This window comes from Acomys russatus, chromosome X, assembly GCF_903995435.1.
Source record: "Acomys russatus chromosome X, mAcoRus1.1, whole genome shotgun sequence".
Lineage (NCBI taxonomy): Eukaryota > Metazoa > Chordata > Mammalia > Rodentia > Muridae > Acomys > Acomys russatus.
The window spans coordinates 108909381-108927329 of record NC_067169.1 but is presented as its reverse complement, the minus strand read 5'-3'; the positions used below and the strand labels follow the sequence as shown (position 1 = coordinate 108927329).

General features: G+C 41.7%; 1 protein-coding gene and 1 non-coding gene across 2 annotated transcripts; both read left to right on the top strand.

Annotated features, from left to right (window-relative positions):
* The first annotated feature begins 6351 nt into the window (after positions 1–6351).
* Rbmx (RNA binding motif protein X-linked) lies at positions 6352–12526 on the top strand. Its single transcript, XM_051140974.1, has 9 exons — positions 6352–6534; positions 7697–7832; positions 8022–8128; positions 8754–8925; positions 9371–9523; positions 10272–10386; positions 10471–10596; positions 10999–11081; positions 11724–12526. The coding sequence occupies exons 2-9, from the start codon at positions 7724–7726 to the stop codon at positions 12032–12034; spliced, it is 1176 nt and encodes a 391-aa protein (XP_050996931.1). The 5' UTR covers positions 6352–6534; positions 7697–7723; the 3' UTR covers positions 12035–12526.
* On the top strand, positions 7880–7950 carry LOC127186018 (small nucleolar RNA SNORD61). Its single transcript, XR_007830274.1, has one exon. It is a non-coding gene; the product is annotated as a small nucleolar RNA SNORD61 (small nucleolar RNA).
* Positions 12527–17949: the final 5423 nt, after the last annotated feature.

The following is a 17949-nucleotide window of genomic DNA, read 5'->3' as shown; positions in this document are numbered from 1 at the left end:
TCATATCTCTTAATGTGGATCTTGAGGCAGGAAAACTCACACTCACACCTTTAATCCAGATCTGAAAGACACACTTTTAATCTGGGCCACACCTTCTGCTGAAAGCCTATATAACGACTTGGAAGAAGGAAGCATTTGCGTATTGCCTGCTCTCTCTCACCTTGCTAGCAGGTCCTACTTAGAGATTCCAGCATCTACTGAAGGTCAGCCGGGACATCCAGCCTTGTGGACTAAGAAACTTCTGGGTTCTTGGACTTGCAGCTTATATTCATAGCCAGCAACTGGTGGATTGCCTGGAACACAGTCTGTAAGTCATTCGAACTTTCCATGTGTATGAGAGGGAGACGGCGGGGAGGGAGACGGCGGGGAGGGAGACGGCGGGGAGGGAGACGGCGGGGAGGGAGACGGCGGGGAGGGAGACGGCGGGGAGGGAGACGGCGGGGAGGGAGACGGCGGGGAGGGAGACGGCGGGGAGGGAGACGGCGGGGAGGGAGACGGCGGGGAGGGACCTTATGCAGCTTCAAACTGCAGATTTTCTTTCTATTTTTTTCCTTTCTTTTTTTCTCAAGACAGGGTTTCTCTGTGTAGCCTTTATTCTCCTGGACTCACTTTGCATACCAAGCTGACCTTGAACTCAGAGAAATCCTCTTGCCCTTGCTTCCCAGAGTGCTGGAATTAAAGGCATAGGGCACCATGCCACCTCAGATTTTTATTATTTATTCACTTTCCATCCCTATCACAGCCCCCTCCCTCCTCTCCTCCTAGACCCATCCTCCTACCCTCTTCCCCCTTCTCCATTCCCCTTCTTAGAAAGGGAAGACCCTCCTCCCACCAACCCACCATTCACATCAGGACTAAGTGCATCCTCTTCCACTGATGCCCAACAAGCCAGCAGAGCTATGGCTGATTCAAAAATAGGCAAGAGAGTCCATGTCAGCTCTGGCTCTACTTGCTAGGGGACTCTCATGAAGACCAAGCTACCCATCAGCTACAAGGAGACCTTGGTCCAATCAATGCAAGCTCTTTGGTTGGTAGTTCAATCTCTGAGCCTCCGTGGTCCTCTATTATTTGAGTCTGTTCTTCTTGTCGGGTTCTTGTCCCCACCATATGCCTCTATTCTTCCCTCAACTCTTCCACAAGACTCTTTGAGTTCCTCCTAATGTTCTGTTGTGGGTTTCTCTATATGTTTCGATCAGCTGCTGGATGAACCTTCTCAGAAATGTTATGCCAGTCTCCTCTCTGCAAGTATAGCAGAATATTGTTAATAGTGTCAGGTTGGCTCTCTCCCATGGGGTGGGTCTCAAGATGGTCTAGTCATTGTTTGGCCCTTCCCTCAATCTCTGCTCCATTTTTATCCCAGCACACCTTGGAGGCAGGATAAATTTTGGGTAGAAAGTTTTGTGGGTGGGTTGGTGTCCCCTCCCTCCACTGGAAGTCCTGCCTGGGTATAAGAGGTGGCTTCTTCAGTCTCCAACTCCCCAGCTAAGAGGAGTCTCAGCTAGAGTCACTCCCATATCTTCCCGGGAGCCTATCCCATCTCAAGTCCCCAACTTGACCCAGAGATGCTGCCCCCATTGATTTTCCTTCTCTCCCCCAACCCGCTCACCTTCCACCCTGGCTCTTCCGTCACCTGATCCCCACTCTTGTTTCTCTTCCTACCCCTCTCCCAGCCAGTTCTCTCTCTTCACCCATATATAATGTCTGTTTTAGTTTTCTTTCAGAGTGAGATCCAAGCATCCTCCTTTGGGGCCTTCTTGTTATTTAGCTTCTTTGGTCTGTGTATTGTAGTGTGGTTCTCCTGTACTATATAGCTAATATCCACTTATAAGTGGGTACATGTGAGTCTTTCTGGGTCTGGGTTAGCTCACTCGGGATGATTTTCTTCTAGTTCTATCCATTTGCCTGCAAATTTCATGATTTCCTTGTTTTTAATAAGTGAGTACTCTTCCATTGTGTAAATGTACCACAGTTTCTTTATCTGTTCTTCAGTTGAGGGACATCTAGGTTGTTTCCAGGTTCTGACTATTACAAGTAAAGCTGCTATGAACATAGTTGAACACACATCCTTGTTCTATGGTGGAGCATCTTTGGGGTATATGCCCAAGATTGGTATAACTGAGTATTGAGGTAAAACTATTTCCCAATTTTCTGAGAAAGCGCTAGATTCCAAAGTGGTTGTATAAGTTTGCACCCCCACCAGCAATAGAGGAGTGTTCCTCTTTTTCCACATCCTTGCCAGCATGTGCTGTCACTTGCGTTTTTATCTTATCCAGGGAATTTCAGGGTTTTTTTATTTTCATTTCTCTGATGACGTTGAGCACTTCTTTCAAGTGCTTCTTGGCCATTCGTGAGTCCTCTGTTGAGAACTCTGTTTAGCTCTGTACCCCATTTTTAATTGGATTATTTGATGTGTTGGTGTTTAGTTTCTTGAGCTTATTATATATATTTCATATTATCCCTCTACCAGATGTATGTAGGGTTGAAGATCATCTCCCAGTTTGTAGGCAGTGGTTTTATTCTGTTGACAGTGTCCTTTGCTTTACAGAAGCTTTTCAGTTTCATGAGGTCTCATGCAATGATTGTTGATCTTAGGGCCTGAGCTGTTCTGTTCAGGAAGTTGTCTCCTGTTCCAACAAGTTCAAGGCTGTTCCCCAGTCTCTCTACTATCGGATTTAGTGTATCCCCTTAGACTTGAGTTTTATGCAAGGTGATAAATATGAATCTATTTGCATACTTACACATGCAGACATCCAGCTAGACCAGCACCATTTCAAACTGCAGATTTTATAATCAAGCATTTAAAATGAATACAACTCAAAGATACACTAGTTTGATACTTACATGCTGAGTTACAATGCTTTAAAAGTATTGTAAGTCTTTTGTTCTCTGTAATTAAACTACTGTGTTTTTGTAAGAACAGAAAACTGTGTACAATAAAAGTACTGCAATCTGTAGCACACTGTTGGTACCATACAACATGAGGACACACACAAAGCCAAGTATACAACAAAGATATATCTTTTTTTTTTTTTAGTTTAGTTTTTCAAGACAGTTTCTCTGTATTTGGCTGACTTGTTTAGTAGGCCAAGCTGGCCTTGAACTCACAGAGATCTGCCTGCCTCTACCTATGAGTGCTGGGATTAAAGAAGTGCACTGCCACACCTGGCCTAACCAAGATTCAACATTGCAGAAATTCCTCAGATTCATCATATTTTTTTTTTTCTATGTGTTGCCTTGGTTGTCTTTGACTGGTTTTGTAGACCAGGCTGGACTAGAACTCCCAGAGATCCAGCTGCCACTACCTGCCATATTTTATTTTAAATTGACTTTTTTGTTGTTATATATCAGAAACATTTTGCTATTACTACATTTAATACTATTCACATGTCCACTTATATGACTCAATAATCCACAGTATAAAAGGCTGGTGTCTAGAATGTTCTTCTTACAATTGCTTCTTATTCTTCAGCTTTGATTTCCCATGCCACTCAGCAAGCTCTGCTTTGACTATTCTAAGTAGGTTTCCTCCTAGTGCATATTTTTCTTTTTCTTTAAGATAGAGTCCCACTAAGTCATCTGGGCTTGCCAGTACTCCCCATTAGACTGGTCTGACCTCAGATTCATGGAGATTTTCGCCTGCCTCTACCTGAGTGCTGAGATTAAAGGCACACACCACTACCCAGCTAGTACATAAACATTCTTTTATTCTCTGGTAGTACAATCCATTTTCTCCACATAAATCTTCACTATACTTTATTTATCATCCAATAACCATTCCTTTCCCACTAGAGAATAAGCTTCAAAAGAGGAAAAGTCAAGTTTTTTTTTTTTTTATTATTCACTTATCGTTACATTAGTCCCTTCTATAATGTATAATATGTACTAGGTAGGGAGGAGGCATTTCAAGTCAGAGCTGGCTTGGACCTCTGGGCTCTGTGCCCAAAGTGTCTTTAGCATAGAGGCCTACCTTTCTCTTCTGGGAGGGGGTGGCAATCAAGGGCAACAGCAAAAACCTATAATGTTTGGGGAGTCTCTTAGTCAACCCTGACTAACAACTCAAAAGGGGATTTCTCATGCATGCTTTTAGGGTTTCTGTTAGATAGTTCATGGCTCCTGGAGGAAGCATTGTTAGCCTAGATGAGAAACTTTCATTTAAACTATATATTTGTATTTATACATAAATTTATTCCACTATAGGGTTTTAAGTTTAGTAGATAAGGGAATATCATCCCACAATGATCCTTGTTTGATAATTGAACTGTTAGCCAGGCGGTGGCACATGACTTTAATCACAGCACTCTGCAGGCAGAGGCAAGTAGATCCTTTGGAACTTAAAGCCAGCCTGGTCTACAGAGCGAGTTCCAGGACAGCCAGAGCTGTCTATAATAAAGAGAGATCTTGTCTATAATAAACAAACCAAGTTTCCCCAAGCCTCAGCTCTTCCTGGCTTCTTTTTCTACATCTCTGATCTTATCTTTCCCTGTATATATTCCTGATTTTTTTTTTAAAAGACAGACAGGGATCACTATGTAGCCTTACTGGTTCATGCTTGCATCTCAGCTTCCTGAGCTCTGGGATGGCAAAATCTGAACCTCCACAACCTGCTTTTTTTTTTTAATGTGTTGATCAAATTTCTCCTCCCCTAATATTGTTCACTAAAGCCACCTAGTTTATTTCCCCCTTTTACTAGTCACACTATGTAGTCATTCCTTCTGTTTTGTTAATCGAATTTTTGTTTTCTTTGGTTTGTTCTGAGACAGAGTCTCACTAAATAGCTCTAGATGTCATTGAACTTGGTATGTAGACTGGTGGTTTTCAAACTCACACCTCCACCTCCCTCTCCCTCCCCAAGCTAGGATTAAAGGTGTGAGCCTCAGAGCCTGTTTGAATTTTTTTTTTTTTTTGAGACAGGGTTTCTCTGTAGCTTTGCCTCAGCCTCCCAAGTGCTGGGATTAAAGGTGTGTGCCGCTGCCACCACCACCACCTGGCCAGGAGTTAAGAGCACTTCCAGAGGTCATGCCTTCTTAATTTGTAAGGAAATTAAAAGTCTGGCCAGTGCCAGGCATAGTGGTGCACACCTTTAATCCCAGCACTTGGGAGGCAGAGACAGCCAGATCTCTGTGAGTTAGAGGCCAGCCTGGTCTACAAAGTGAGTCCAGGACAGCCAGGGATACACAGAGAGACCCTGTTTCAAAAAAATAGAGTCCTCACCTGGTAGGGCGGTGGTGGTACATATCTTTAATTGCAATACACAGGGGGACTCTCTGAGACTGAAGCCAGCCTAGTTTACAGAGCAAGTTCCAGGATAGGCAAAGAAATCCTTTTTCAGGAAAAGAATAAGGTGGGTGGGCGGGGAGGGGAGAGATTTCACCTCAAAATGTTTTTTAAAAAAGTAATTTTCCCTCCACGAAGCAGATTAAACAGAAGCTGGTATGGTAGCTCATGTCTGCAATCCCAGTACTTGGGCATTAGAGGCAGGAGGACAGCTGTGAGTTCTAAGAGCACCCTCAGTCTGAGACTCTTGTCTCAAAACACAAAACAAATTATGAATGCCCACTTGAAGTTCAAACATAGCGTAGCATTTTTTCTGTTTTTTCTTTGTTTTGTTTTTTCTGTTTTTTGTTTATTTGTTTGATTTTGAGACAGGGTCTTAACAGACCTAGGATGTTCTGCAACTCAGAGCTGTCCTATTTCAACATCCCAAAATACTGGGATTAAAGGTGTGGGCAAGCACCTCAGGTAGTGTTGGGTGCCTTTATTTTTATTTGGCAGTCTTAACCCTGAGGCTCCTGACCCTAGCCTCACTTGTTCTTGGTTGTATATGAATCTTGTAGGTATTCAGTAATCACTTTATATGAATGATTTTTCTGTGATCACATTCAACTTCTGTTTTCCTTTAACATTTATTTACCAGATTCTTCTCATTTATTAGTTATTGTTCAATATGGGCTGATATAGACTAGCAACTAAACTTCTTTGTTTGCTATTTCTACAACATTGGCATTGTACTACTATCTAGCATTTTCACGTTGCTTTTGGAATTAAGATTTTTATGCAAAAGTAAAAGTTCTGCACCGTGCCGTGGCTTCCTAGGTCACTCAATAAATTTACTTCTTTATTAAAAAAAAAAATCCTGTCCACTGCTTTAGCAAAAAGCTAAAAGGCGCCTTGGAGGAGAATGCGTGGGGGCAGGGCAAAGGTTTAAAATCGGGTACGGGCCAGAACTTTAAGAGACAAGGGAAAAAGGCGGAGCAAATAGTGAATGACAAAGGAGATGGCCAATGAAGAATATGGGAACCGCTCCCCTCCCTCCCTTCGTGCTTCAAATTCTAAGCTCAATTTCCATCCGGGTTCTTCAGCCTCGTTCCCGGGTAGTATAAAGATTGCTGTCTCCTTTGTTCGCCCTCGTTGCGCAGTAGTCCTAGCGTCATTTCTGTTCCTTTCTGAAAATCGGCAGCTGTCACTGGTGCGGTACTGCTTGGAAGACCTCTCTGGCGAGCTCCTAGGAGCTTGAGACCGTCGCAGTCCCCTCCGGTAGGTAGGAGCTTCCTTTCCTATACAGACTTGTCATGTTAGGGCTAGATATCATTTTGTTTCCCTGGAGATAGTGGTGGCAGGCGCCATTTTAAGACACCCAAAGGTGCCTATCTATTTAAAGCTGAAGGGGTGGAAGCAGCACACTAGGGGGTCTGTTACCTTGAGAGCTTCTCCCGGAGGTTTGGCTGCCGTCTGTCCCAGGAGGGCGGAGGGCGCAGGGAGCAGCTTTGTAGGTGGGGCGGGACACGCAGTAACCGCCGGACTAGCACCAGGACAGCGCCTGTGTTAATGCTGGCCTAGTGGACTTCTCTGCCGGTCCTTCTGGTCCTTGGCGGAACGGACAGGAAGCTTTTTGAGTTTATCCTGTCAGTGTCAACGGCAAAAGTTCGCTAGCGCGGCTGTTGTTGGAGGTTCTGGGTTGGATCCAAGTGTCGCCATTTTGTCTTTAACACGCGGTTTTTAATTGAGTCTTAATTAGGTGCCAGCGCTGGGAAGGAGTGTTAACAGTGTGTGATTCTGAGTTCCGTTGTTTTCCGACTCTGGCATGTCTATCTTTTCAATCAGATAATAATCTTTCGTCGGGTTAGATGCGGTAACTTTGTTCTAGCCCTGAGATTTGTGCTTAAACTTAACTAGGAAAGCTAAAGGAGAAAAGGCCTTGGTCTTTACTTGGTGCATCTGGCTGGTGACCTTGAATGAATAGGAAGTCTTTTATACCGTTCTCTGCGGGGGGCGGGGGGTGGTGGTGGGAGCAAGTAGGGTGATAAGTAACAGAATGTTTTAAAGGTAACAGATCGATACAATAGCCGGGTGTGGCGGCCCTTGTCTGCTAACTCCTGCACTCTAAGGCGGCAACCTAGTATTAAAAGTAAAATAAGTTTAAAAGTAAAAGTTGTCTTTTCAAATGTCCAGTAGCTAGCTGGTCATTGACTGAAAACAGTCAGCAGACATGGTAAATTAGGCAGGCCCTTTTAAACCTGGTTAATGAAAATTACACTGCACTGTTAACCAAACTATTTCAATTGGTCCTCTACTGTACATGAGGTTTATTGGTGTCTTTAGTTACTAAAGAATAAAGATTTTAATAAAACATGAGCCACAATTTAGCTGTTCAATAAACTTTGAGAACTTCCTCCAGAGAGATACTATTATTTTTCAGGAGACTCCCATCAGTTGAAAGAAAAAAATGGTTGAGGCAGATCGCCCAGGAAAGCTCTTCATTGGCGGGCTTAATACAGAAACAAATGAGAAAGCCCTTGAAGCAGTATTTGGCAAATATGGACGAATAGTGGAAGGTGAGTTAACTAAAATTATATGCTGTATTATTATAATTAAAAGACAAGCTGTGATGAATTTGAATCCATTGATCACATGACATGATAATATATTTGTCCTCTAAGAAGTTCTGAGCTTGCTTTTTGTAAATATGCTCTAGTTATTATTTTTCCTTGAACAAAAAGTAAACTCCCCCCAACTGTTTTTAGTGCTTTTGATGAAGGACCGAGAGACCAATAAGTCAAGAGGATTTGCTTTTGTCACTTTCGAAAGCCCAGCAGATGCAAAGGATGCTGCCAGAGACATGAATGGAAAGGTATGATTGTCTGCTTAATAAACAAGCTATTTCCTGGTGACAAAAGTCACAAAAGTGTTACCCAAGCCTCAGTCCAGAGCAGCTCTGGAATTTGTTTGTTTATATCTCCAGGGCCTTTTGTTCATTAGTACTATCCTGACTTTTATTTTATTGGTATTTTTGAGTCAGTCTTGACTCAATATAGTTAGTCTTGTAGTCTTGACTATGTTAATCAGACTCACCTCAAACTCAGATCCTCCTGCCTCTGCCTCTAGCATGCTAGAATTAAAGGGGCATGCCCAGTCTCTATTCTGAGTGTCACTGATTCCAAGACCAACGGCTAAGGGTTATGCCTAACAAGATTTAGTCCAGGGCAGTATGATGTCCATAGGCATAATTTGATATCCTAGCTCTTTTTGTTTTGGTAAGAAACTGAAGACCTCCCTAAACTTTTGAATTTTCCTAAGCAGTAGTATAGTAGTTTCTTACATCTAATAGAAATTTTAAATAAATGGGAAAGTGTTTTGTATGCTATTTGGCAGGTAAAACTGGATTTTAAAGGACCTAGTAGGGTCAGGAGGCATAGTGAATCTCCAAGTTTCTTTTTGAGCCTTAATAAGATTTAATTCTGTTTTTCTTTTTAAAGTCCTTAGATGGAAAAGCCATCAAGGTGGAGCAAGCTACCAAACCATCATTTGAAAGTGGCAGGCGAGGACCACTTCCACCTCCAAGAAGCAGAGGCCCTCCCAGAGGTCTTCGAGGAGGGAGAGGAGGGAGTGGAGGAACTAGAGGACCCCCCTCGCGTGGAGGACACATGGGTAATGATTTGATTGGAATGCAGGCTTGGCTTTTAAGTTAAAAACCTATAGGCCCACACTGATGGCATGCATACTTTTTCAAAGCCTTTGAAATGGAGACTGCTCTAGGCATGTAGTCCGCGTGACTTCAAAATATTAAAACTATTTGGCCACAGAGTCTTACCTAAGTAAAAAACAAAATCAAAACCACAAAGGGCACGATTGGGATTTACTCAGGCTGCTCTTTTATTTTCCTAGTCTACAGGAGATCTGAAACAAATTCTCCCTTGATAATGTCCTGCTTGTTCCTGTTCAGTGGAAAACAAGCTTAGTCCCCCCAGCAAGTCAGAAAAGATAATGGTTGTGACGCACATAGTTCTTTGGGTTTTTTTTCCCCTTGAGGCAAATAGTTCTTAGTCTTTTCTTAACTATTGTGTTATTGTATTTTCTTTCTATGCTAATGTAGATGATGGTGGCTATTCCATGAATTTTACCATGAGTTCTTCAAGGGGACCTCTTCCAGTAAAAAGAGGACCACCACCACGAAGTGGAGGGCCTCCTCCTAAAAGATCAGCCCCTTCAGGACCAGTCCGCAGCAGTAGTGGAATGGGAGGAAGAGGTAATTGTTCCATGCCTTACAATCTATGCTGTACTGTAATTCTATGTTGAAGCCAGGCATGGTGGTGCAAGTCCAATCCTAGCACTGGGGAAAAGGGTACTGAAATTAGTTCAAGACCTACATGGGGAAAGCCTGTTGTTGTTGTTATTATTATTATTATTATTATTATTATTATTATTATTATTATTATTATTATTTTAAATGCTTGGCCAGTGAGATATCTCAGTGAGTAAAACATTTGCTATTGAAACACAAGAACTGGACGTGGTGGCACATGTCTGAAATCCAGAGGCAGGACGGTCTCTGAGTTTGAGGCCAGCCTGGTCTGCAAAGTGAGTCCAGGACAGCCACAGCTACATAGAGAAACTTTGTCTCAAAAAACAAACAAAAGAACAACAAAAACAGAAACATAAGAACTTGAATCCAACCCCCACCCCCATTCACACAAAACTGGAAAAAGAACTGATTCTACAGAGTTGTCCTCTGACCTACATTTGAACCATCCTGTGCCCCCACCATAAACACACATTAATATATTTTTAAAATGCTTATGCTTAATATTGATTTAGGGATTCCAATTAATCTCATATTCATAATTAATGAGCACTGAAATTATGAGACTGGGAAGCTTCCTGTCTTAGGCGCATAGTATATTTGATTAAATCACTGTTTTTCATAGCCTGAGTATAATAAGGTCACATTAAAGCTTTTCCATGGCTAGATTTTAATGATTATTTTTTTCCTTAAGCTCCTGTGTCACGCGGAAGAGATAGTTATGGAGGCCCACCACGAAGGGAGCCCCTGCCTTCTCGCAGAGATGTTTATTTGTCTCCAAGAGATGATGGTTATTCCGCTAAAGATAGGTAAAGAAAAGTACAGTTTCTTTTATTAAGCTCATGTTGAAAAAGAGCACATCAGAAGCATACACCAAACTTTTCTTTTTATAGCTATTCAAGCAGAGACTATCCAAGTTCTCGTGACACAAGAGATTATGCACCACCACCAAGAGATTATACCTACCGTGATTATGGGCATTCCAGTTCACGGGATGACTACCCATCAAGAGGCTATGGGTAAGTGGCTACTTCGGTGGTTTGCTTATAGGTATTTGCTGTAAAATTTCATGCCTTGGGGGCTTAGGAAAATGACTCAGCTATTTATTAAAAGCACTTTTCAAAATAAAAAGCCTGGCAACCCAAGTTCCACCCTTGAAAGCCAGGTAAATGTGGAAGGGAGAGAAGCTGTCTTTTGACCTCTACAGGATCACCATAGCAATGCTTATGTCTCCTTTCATACACTCAATTTATTTTTACACTGGACAGCTAAAAAAACTTGAGACATTTGGGACTTTTAAAGCATTTGGGATTTTTTTTAAGGAGTTGGGGTTTTTAGAATGTATTATATTTATATTATGGAATAAACAATGAGACGGGGAAAATAATATATTTTTTCATTCCAAATTCCTTTTTGTTTAGTGATAGAGATGGCTATGGTCGGGATCGTGACTGCTCAGACCATCCAGGTGGAGGTTCCTACAGAGATTCCTATGAGAGTTATGGTAAGATGCTGGTTAAGGATCTTAGCCATCACCAGCTTGAGGTTTTAGGGTCATGAGCTGGAGTAATAGGCTGTGTGGTGCTTGCTTTTAAAGGGACCTTTGCTTGCTTTCAAGGGGTAACTTTATCAGCTGGGCTTTTCCTAGTTTTGTGAAGGACTTTTTGGTTCTCCTTTTGTTTTTGTTTCGTTTCTTTTTTGAGGCTGTTCGCTTGCTTTGGAGGGGATTTTGCTTGCTTTAAATTGGCAGCCTTATGTGTTTTCCCCCCCAACAGTGAAAATACAATTTAAAATTTTTATTAACAAGATCAAATATTTACCATTGCAATATGAAGGAAACTCAACAGTTCAAAATTGCAACTTATCACTGGAAAGTGGCTGAGTGTCTACTATAAAATAACAAGCTGTCTGGAATGTCCTCTTGAAATACACAACGTCTTCAGTCTTTTCAAACAAACATTACAGTCGATCCATTTCCGTATCTCAGCAGATGAGCAATTCCCTCTTATGGCCAGCAATGGTAGAGTTTAAAACTTCCCAGTTGAGAAAGTAAACTTTTAATACAAGAATTCTGTAAATTCAAATTTAAATGTTGTATATATACAATTTATAGTGTTGCCATATTACCTGACCATTGACCCTGCAGGTAACTCACGTAGTGCTCCACCTACACGAGGGCCCCCGCCATCTTATGGTGGAAGCAGTCGCTATGATGATTACAGCAGCTCACGTGACGGATATGGTGGAAGTCGAGACAGTTACTCAAGCAGCCGAAGTGATCTCTACTCAAGTGGTCGTGATCGCGTTGGTAGACAAGAACGAGGGCTTCCCCCTTCTATGGAAAGGGGGTACCCTCCTCCACGTGATTCCTACACCAGTTCAAGCCGCGGAGCACCAAGAGGTGGTGGCCGTGGAGGAAGCCGATCTGATAGAGGGGGAGGCAGAAGCAGATACTAGGAAAAAACAAAACTTTTGGACCAAAAATCCCCATTCAAAGAAACAAACAAATGGAAACTTTCTGTCATAAACTACCCAAGGACTACTAAAAGGAAAAAAAAATTGTGTTACCGTTTTAAAATTTCCTGTTCCCCTTAATAATTTTTATGTTCTTGTGAGGGAAAAAGTAAGACATGTTTAATTATATTTGCTATTATGAGTTGCTTTCACCAAGCAAATGTTAGATGTGTAAGCCTTGACTTGTTACTAGTGTTGTAATTTTCCAAGTAAAAGTGTCCCTGAAGGCCACTTCCTGATTTTTTTTCCCAGTAAATGAGGCAGGCAATCCCAAGATCTTCCACAAACATTCAGCCATCTAGATGTCCTTTGGTCTCCGTTGATCGATGGACCACCCTGCCTGTGCAGACAAGCTAGTTATTAGAGAGGGTTGGTTGGGTATGCTACCCTTAGGATTCATGATTTCGTGGTATCTTCCAACTGAAATCTCAATGTTCGCAGTTAAAAAAAAAAAAAAGAAAGCAAACAAACCAACCTGAGATCAGATGCCTAGGAATGTGCTATTTACCCAGAAACCCCCCAAAAACCAAATGGATGCTGGCCATATTTTGCTTTTCTGGCATTTCTTTGGGAATCTACAAGAGCCTTCCTCCCCCTTCCCCGAGTAAGACAATTTAAGTGTGTGTTAAACAACTACAGAATACTAAATAAAAAAGTTTGGCCAAAACCAGCCATGAAGCTGCAAAACGATGCTTGCTCTTACTGTTTCAAATTTTTGCAACTCTGTAGTGTCTCACTTTTAAAGGAACAGCTTGATTGCAAAGGAGAAAATAGATAAGCAATGAAGTTATCTCCAACTTCCTAAAGGCTTATGACTTCTAAAAAGTGAATCTATCAGCATTCCACATCAGATTTAAAGCACCAAATGCCTGTGAAACAGCAAAGATGGTAAGCAAAGCAAACTAGTTTTTCCGTCTAAGTCGAAATTGAGCACTTACCTTCCTCATAGTACAGTAAAACGTACTGTACTTCATGGCAATGGAAATGCCTTCTAGATTAAAAAAAAAAAAACTTTTGGAAAAAACCCACAAATGTTCAATAGCATATTAGAAGTCCTCCAAATTCAACACTTGGATTTTTAAAAAAGCATGTATGACACTTAAAGGCATTAAATGCAGCTGTTGTCTATCAATAGCCATCTGGGAATTGGGAGGGGGTGATTTTTTTCTTTTTACACATTTTTGATGAAGACCTTTAAACATGCTTCATGTTTTGACTTTTTTTCAAATCAGTCTTTTAGTCAATATAAGAAATGGCTTAGGATTGGGGTCTCCCTGTCTGACCCCTATAAGCCATTGCAAACTTGACCTTTAGTTGGATGCCTGACTTGTTTTAGTTCTATGAAACTACACTGTATGGAGAAAAAAAAAATCTATTGCAAGTGGTCTTTAAAAAAGCAAAAACCTGAGGCAGCATGACCCAGGTCCAGCCATGAAGTTGAAAAGATGCTCTTGAATATAGTAAACTTGAAGACCTCCAACTAAAAACCCTTAGACTGCACTTAGTCCTTCAAATGTTTTGTCCGTTCAACTTATGGATTTAACATGGCAGTGCACCATTGGAAAAGAATGAGAATCCATAAGCCATGCAACTTAACCATTTAAGCCAGTCCAGTCCATCCCGAGCCAGTGAACCTTCCACCAATTAAGAGAAGTAGTAGAACATGAACTATGCATTAAGCTGCAAGTCTGAACTTGCCTGTTCTTTCTGGAAAAAAAAAAGGCAGTTATAGGCAAGTGTTGAAGAACTTCCTTTAGAGAAATAACTAGTTTTCACTTATGTAATTTTTGCAGGTTGAACCTAATGGTCATATGGTCATGGAGTGCTGATTGATTCACAGTACATAAAGCTGGCAGTCAGGAAAAATCAAATGCTCAGGTAAGTGTTGAAAGCAGTGTCCTTTGACGGTTTCAATACTGTAGCTTTGTCATTCTATGTCTGTGGTCTAGTGCAAGCATTTTCTGACCTTAATTCATCTCTGAAATGGGGTAACGCCAATTGTGGACATATGAATGAAACTGTTTTGTCATGAAACCCCTAGCACACCCATTTGAAGTGAAGGTATATGGATATATATGTATTAAAGTTCCAGTAGTATGGTACTGCTAGCTGTTGCAGAAATAGTTACGGCAGGAGCTCTTGTGAGAAGAGCTATCTAGTTAATGATTTGCTGCGTGAGCAAATTGCTTACTGTAGGTACTTGCTTATTTTCAAGTTAGTGATACAGCTGCTACTGCCCCTTTCAAATTTCATGGGCATAATGTGGCAGGGTATCTGATTTTATATTACAAAGCTGATGTCTATAGTACTTGTAGTGACGATGGCCACCCTTGGGATCTGGCACTTTAGAGGCAATAACTTAAACTGACAACCCAAGTTGTGTGCACTTACTAAGGAGAGGATTGGAGTACTTTGCCTTGTAAAATTCTCTGTAACTTGATGCCATGCTTTTTTACAGAGTTGTTGAAGCAGAGGAATGCTGAGACTAAGCTGCAGCAGTTGCATGCCCAGTGCTCATCAAAATTGGTTTGGTTCAGGCACTAGATTTTCTTTTGTCTTCAAGGGATGGAGGCATCAGTGTTGATTAAAGCTCAATAAGGGAAGGATGAATCACTTAAAATTGACCAAATGGAAAGGAGACAAATTGTTAAGTGGAGGTACCTACCCAGGAGGTTCTCATGGCTTTGTGTACGTTCAGTAGTTTAGGCAAAGTAATGGGGCAACGCTGCAATGATGATCACCAGTCATAAGAAAACTGAATTAGCTTAGACTAACTCCGTGGTGGAGGGCTTCTCTAAATACCAGTGCAGCCTAGAGTTTGATCCTGGTACCACACATAGAAAAAGAAAATTCAGTCAGAAAAATATACCTTAGTGGTTACTTCATGCACTGATGTCTGATTTTTGGCAAGAAAACCATTTTGGGGGAACTGCCTTATCAGAAAAAAAAAACACAAACATTTTACTTGTTCTCTAAAAGCTAATTAGAAGGGGAAGAACAATGCTAGAAAATGCAAGTAAAAACTAGAAACATTGTTAGGGTAGTGGAAAGCACACTGGAAACAAAAATGGGTCACTAGGTGACTGTAGTTTTGTAAAGATACTTTACCGTCAGGTCTCCTTGGAAACAAATCACAATACAATTTAGTTTATTGCTTTGGAAACTAAGAGCCAGTAATGTAAATGTGGATCTTCTCAAAGGAAACAGGTTGAATTATAGGGTTAAAGGATTAAACTCAACTTCTGAGATTTTTCTTACAAACATTGCAGTATTGTGTTTAACATTTATGATTAGGGAAAATGACCAAAACTTTGAACCCCATTGGTCGCATTTCTCATCAGATGAAATTTTAGTAGCTGTACTTAAATAGCATATGTTACTCAAACCTATAATTCCTTGAGTAGGTGCTTCTGTCAAGACCTTTTGGCTCTTGAGACTTTATTTTGATTTCTTAAAGATAGTTTGGCATAGGTAATACTACAGAAAATATGAACGTGTAAATCAACGTAGGAAGTAGGTAGAAATTATCAAGATAGAGACCTTTTTTGACAAATGGTAAAGATTATAGACCCAACAGGCCCACAATCTACACTTACAGGAAGATTATCCTTGGTTCTCCTGGTTGAGCCCTGGCTGTAAAGGACTAATACAGAAAGTGTTGTGGTTTATTTGGTAGGTGGACCTAGAGCTTAGGTGTCATGGATCATTTTCAGAATGTTTTGTATTGAAACCCAATAAAACTTGAACATGTACCTTTGTGGTGTTCGGGTTCTTTTTTACAAAACCCTTTCAGAAGTAGAAATTCATATTAGGGTTTTCAGTGCCCTCACCCTTTATTTTCTCAAACTTCAGTTCTGAGGCTCTGCTGGTACTTAGGTGAGAGACATCCAGAGTCCCATCCCTGAGATGGTCTGACCACTGGCCTTCCTTTATTGGGACAAGCTGATCTGGTAATTCAGAGGCTTTTGTTTAATCCTTAACCTAAAAATGAAATGAGAGTGCTATCAAGCCTAAGAAGTAAAGGCTCATTGACTAAGACTTTCCCCTGTACCATCTACCTTGATTTCCTGCATATCCTGGAGGGGTAGGGAGGAGGAGCGGGGGGTGGGCCAGTAATTTCTTTGTGGTACTTTGGACCAGAGCCCTTCAGTGACGGAAATAGTGCAACCCATAATGATCATGCTTCTGTGTGGTTGTTTCTAAGTTTCTTAACTTACTGTGACATGTTCAGTTAAGGGTAGAAGAATGTTGACTTCACAAAATTTAATTGACAAAGGCAGTGAATAATCTTTGTCAGAAGATGGAGACCTGAGCTCCATCCCCAGAGCCCAAAGGAAAAGCCTTGGATGGAGTCCTAATTCCAGTACTCAGAGGATACAGACAGAAGGGTCCCTGGGCCTTACTGGCCAGTAAGTCTAGCTTGCTCTGTGGGCCTCTGCCCTATGGTTTTAGGTTTTATATTAGGGCAATAAAACCTTCTGAATTAATTTTCACAGAGAGAGGAATTTAAAGTATTTTTTTTTTGAAAACACAGACCACCATTTATTCCAGGATCTTGTTGAAATGGCCACCTTTCTAAAACTTTTATGCTTACTTCAAGGTTCTTCTCCCTACTTTAAAAAAATTGTATCTTTGTATATCAGTGCCCATGGAGGCCACAGGCATCAGACACCCCCCTCCTTCCCCTGCAGCTGCAGGTACGTGCAGTAGTGGTGCTGGGATAGTGCAAGAACAATACAAACCCTTAAACATGGACCCAGCCTGCCAGCCGTTTCTGACCTCCTCTGAAATGAGGAGGGTTTCAGGGTTTGTGCTTACATTGGTAAGAATACGGAATCTGGCCAGGCGTGGTGGCCCAGGACTTTAATCCCAGAACTCTGGAGGCAGAGGCCGGTAGATCTCTGACTTTAAGGCCAGCCAGGGCTATGCAGTGAGACCCTGTTTCAAAGAAAACAGAATTAGCATGTATGCTCTGAATGCTTTTTGACATTGAGAATTTGGTGTAGAACCCCTTCTGTCGGTTTCTTAGGATTAATTTTTTTTTAGTTGGAATAGGACGTGATGGGTTTCATTGTGGTATTTCTGTGCATACTGTGTGTTTGTTCTGCCTCCTATCCTGCTCCACCCCTGGCTGCCCTCTTGCTGTTCCCCTATTAACCCTCTCTTAAAATCTCTTTCCCCTCAGAGCCTCTTTTCTAGTTCTTTGAAGCATATCCTCCTTAACCACACATGTGTATGTATATACATCTATATCTAATACTCAGTCTGCCTACCTACCATGTATCAAGTCCTGAGTTCAGTTCCCAGCACCACGTAAACCAGGCATGCTGGCATATGCAGGGAATTTAAGACCAACCTGAGCTACATGAGACTTGATCTAAAAGAAAGAAAAGCCTATAGCTATGGTTCAGCACGCAAAGGATGTTTGCTACCAAGCCTGATAACCTGAGTTTGGTCCTTGAACGTTCTCTGGCTTCTACATATGCATTGTGGCACTTGCATACCCCAGGCCCCAAATCAAAAATATTTTTGAACCATGAAAATGATTCCTGAAGGATGTTTTAATGCTTTAAAAATCTAGAATCTCTGCCCCAGAGAATGTTCCACCGCCCTTGAGTTAATCAGAGCCCCCCCCCCCACCAGGAAGGCTCCAGCAGATCCTTGCCTTGAGGCACGTGCCCAGCGGCCCAGAGTGTAAGATGGGGTTGTTCCATGTAGCCTCTGTGACAGCCCATGGAGCATGCTCCACAGCCCCGCTGGCTTCCAACACTACTGTCACTTGCCACTTGTAGTCTCTGTCTAGACTGAAGTAGGGAATGGTCTTCCCAACACTAAGTTGAACAGGACACATGCAAAAA

Coding starts and splice junctions, on each gene's coding strand:
- Rbmx (XM_051140974.1), top strand. CDS start 7,724: ATGGTTGAGGCAGATCGCCCAGGAAAGCTCTTCATTGGCGGGCTTAAT. Junction 9,524..10,271: donor TAGTGGAATGGGAGGAAGAG/GTAATTGTTCCA, acceptor TTTTTCCTTAAG/CTCCTGTGTCACGCGGAAGA. Junction 10,387..10,470: donor GGTTATTCCGCTAAAGATAG/GTAAAGAAAAGT, acceptor TTCTTTTTATAG/CTATTCAAGCAGAGACTATC.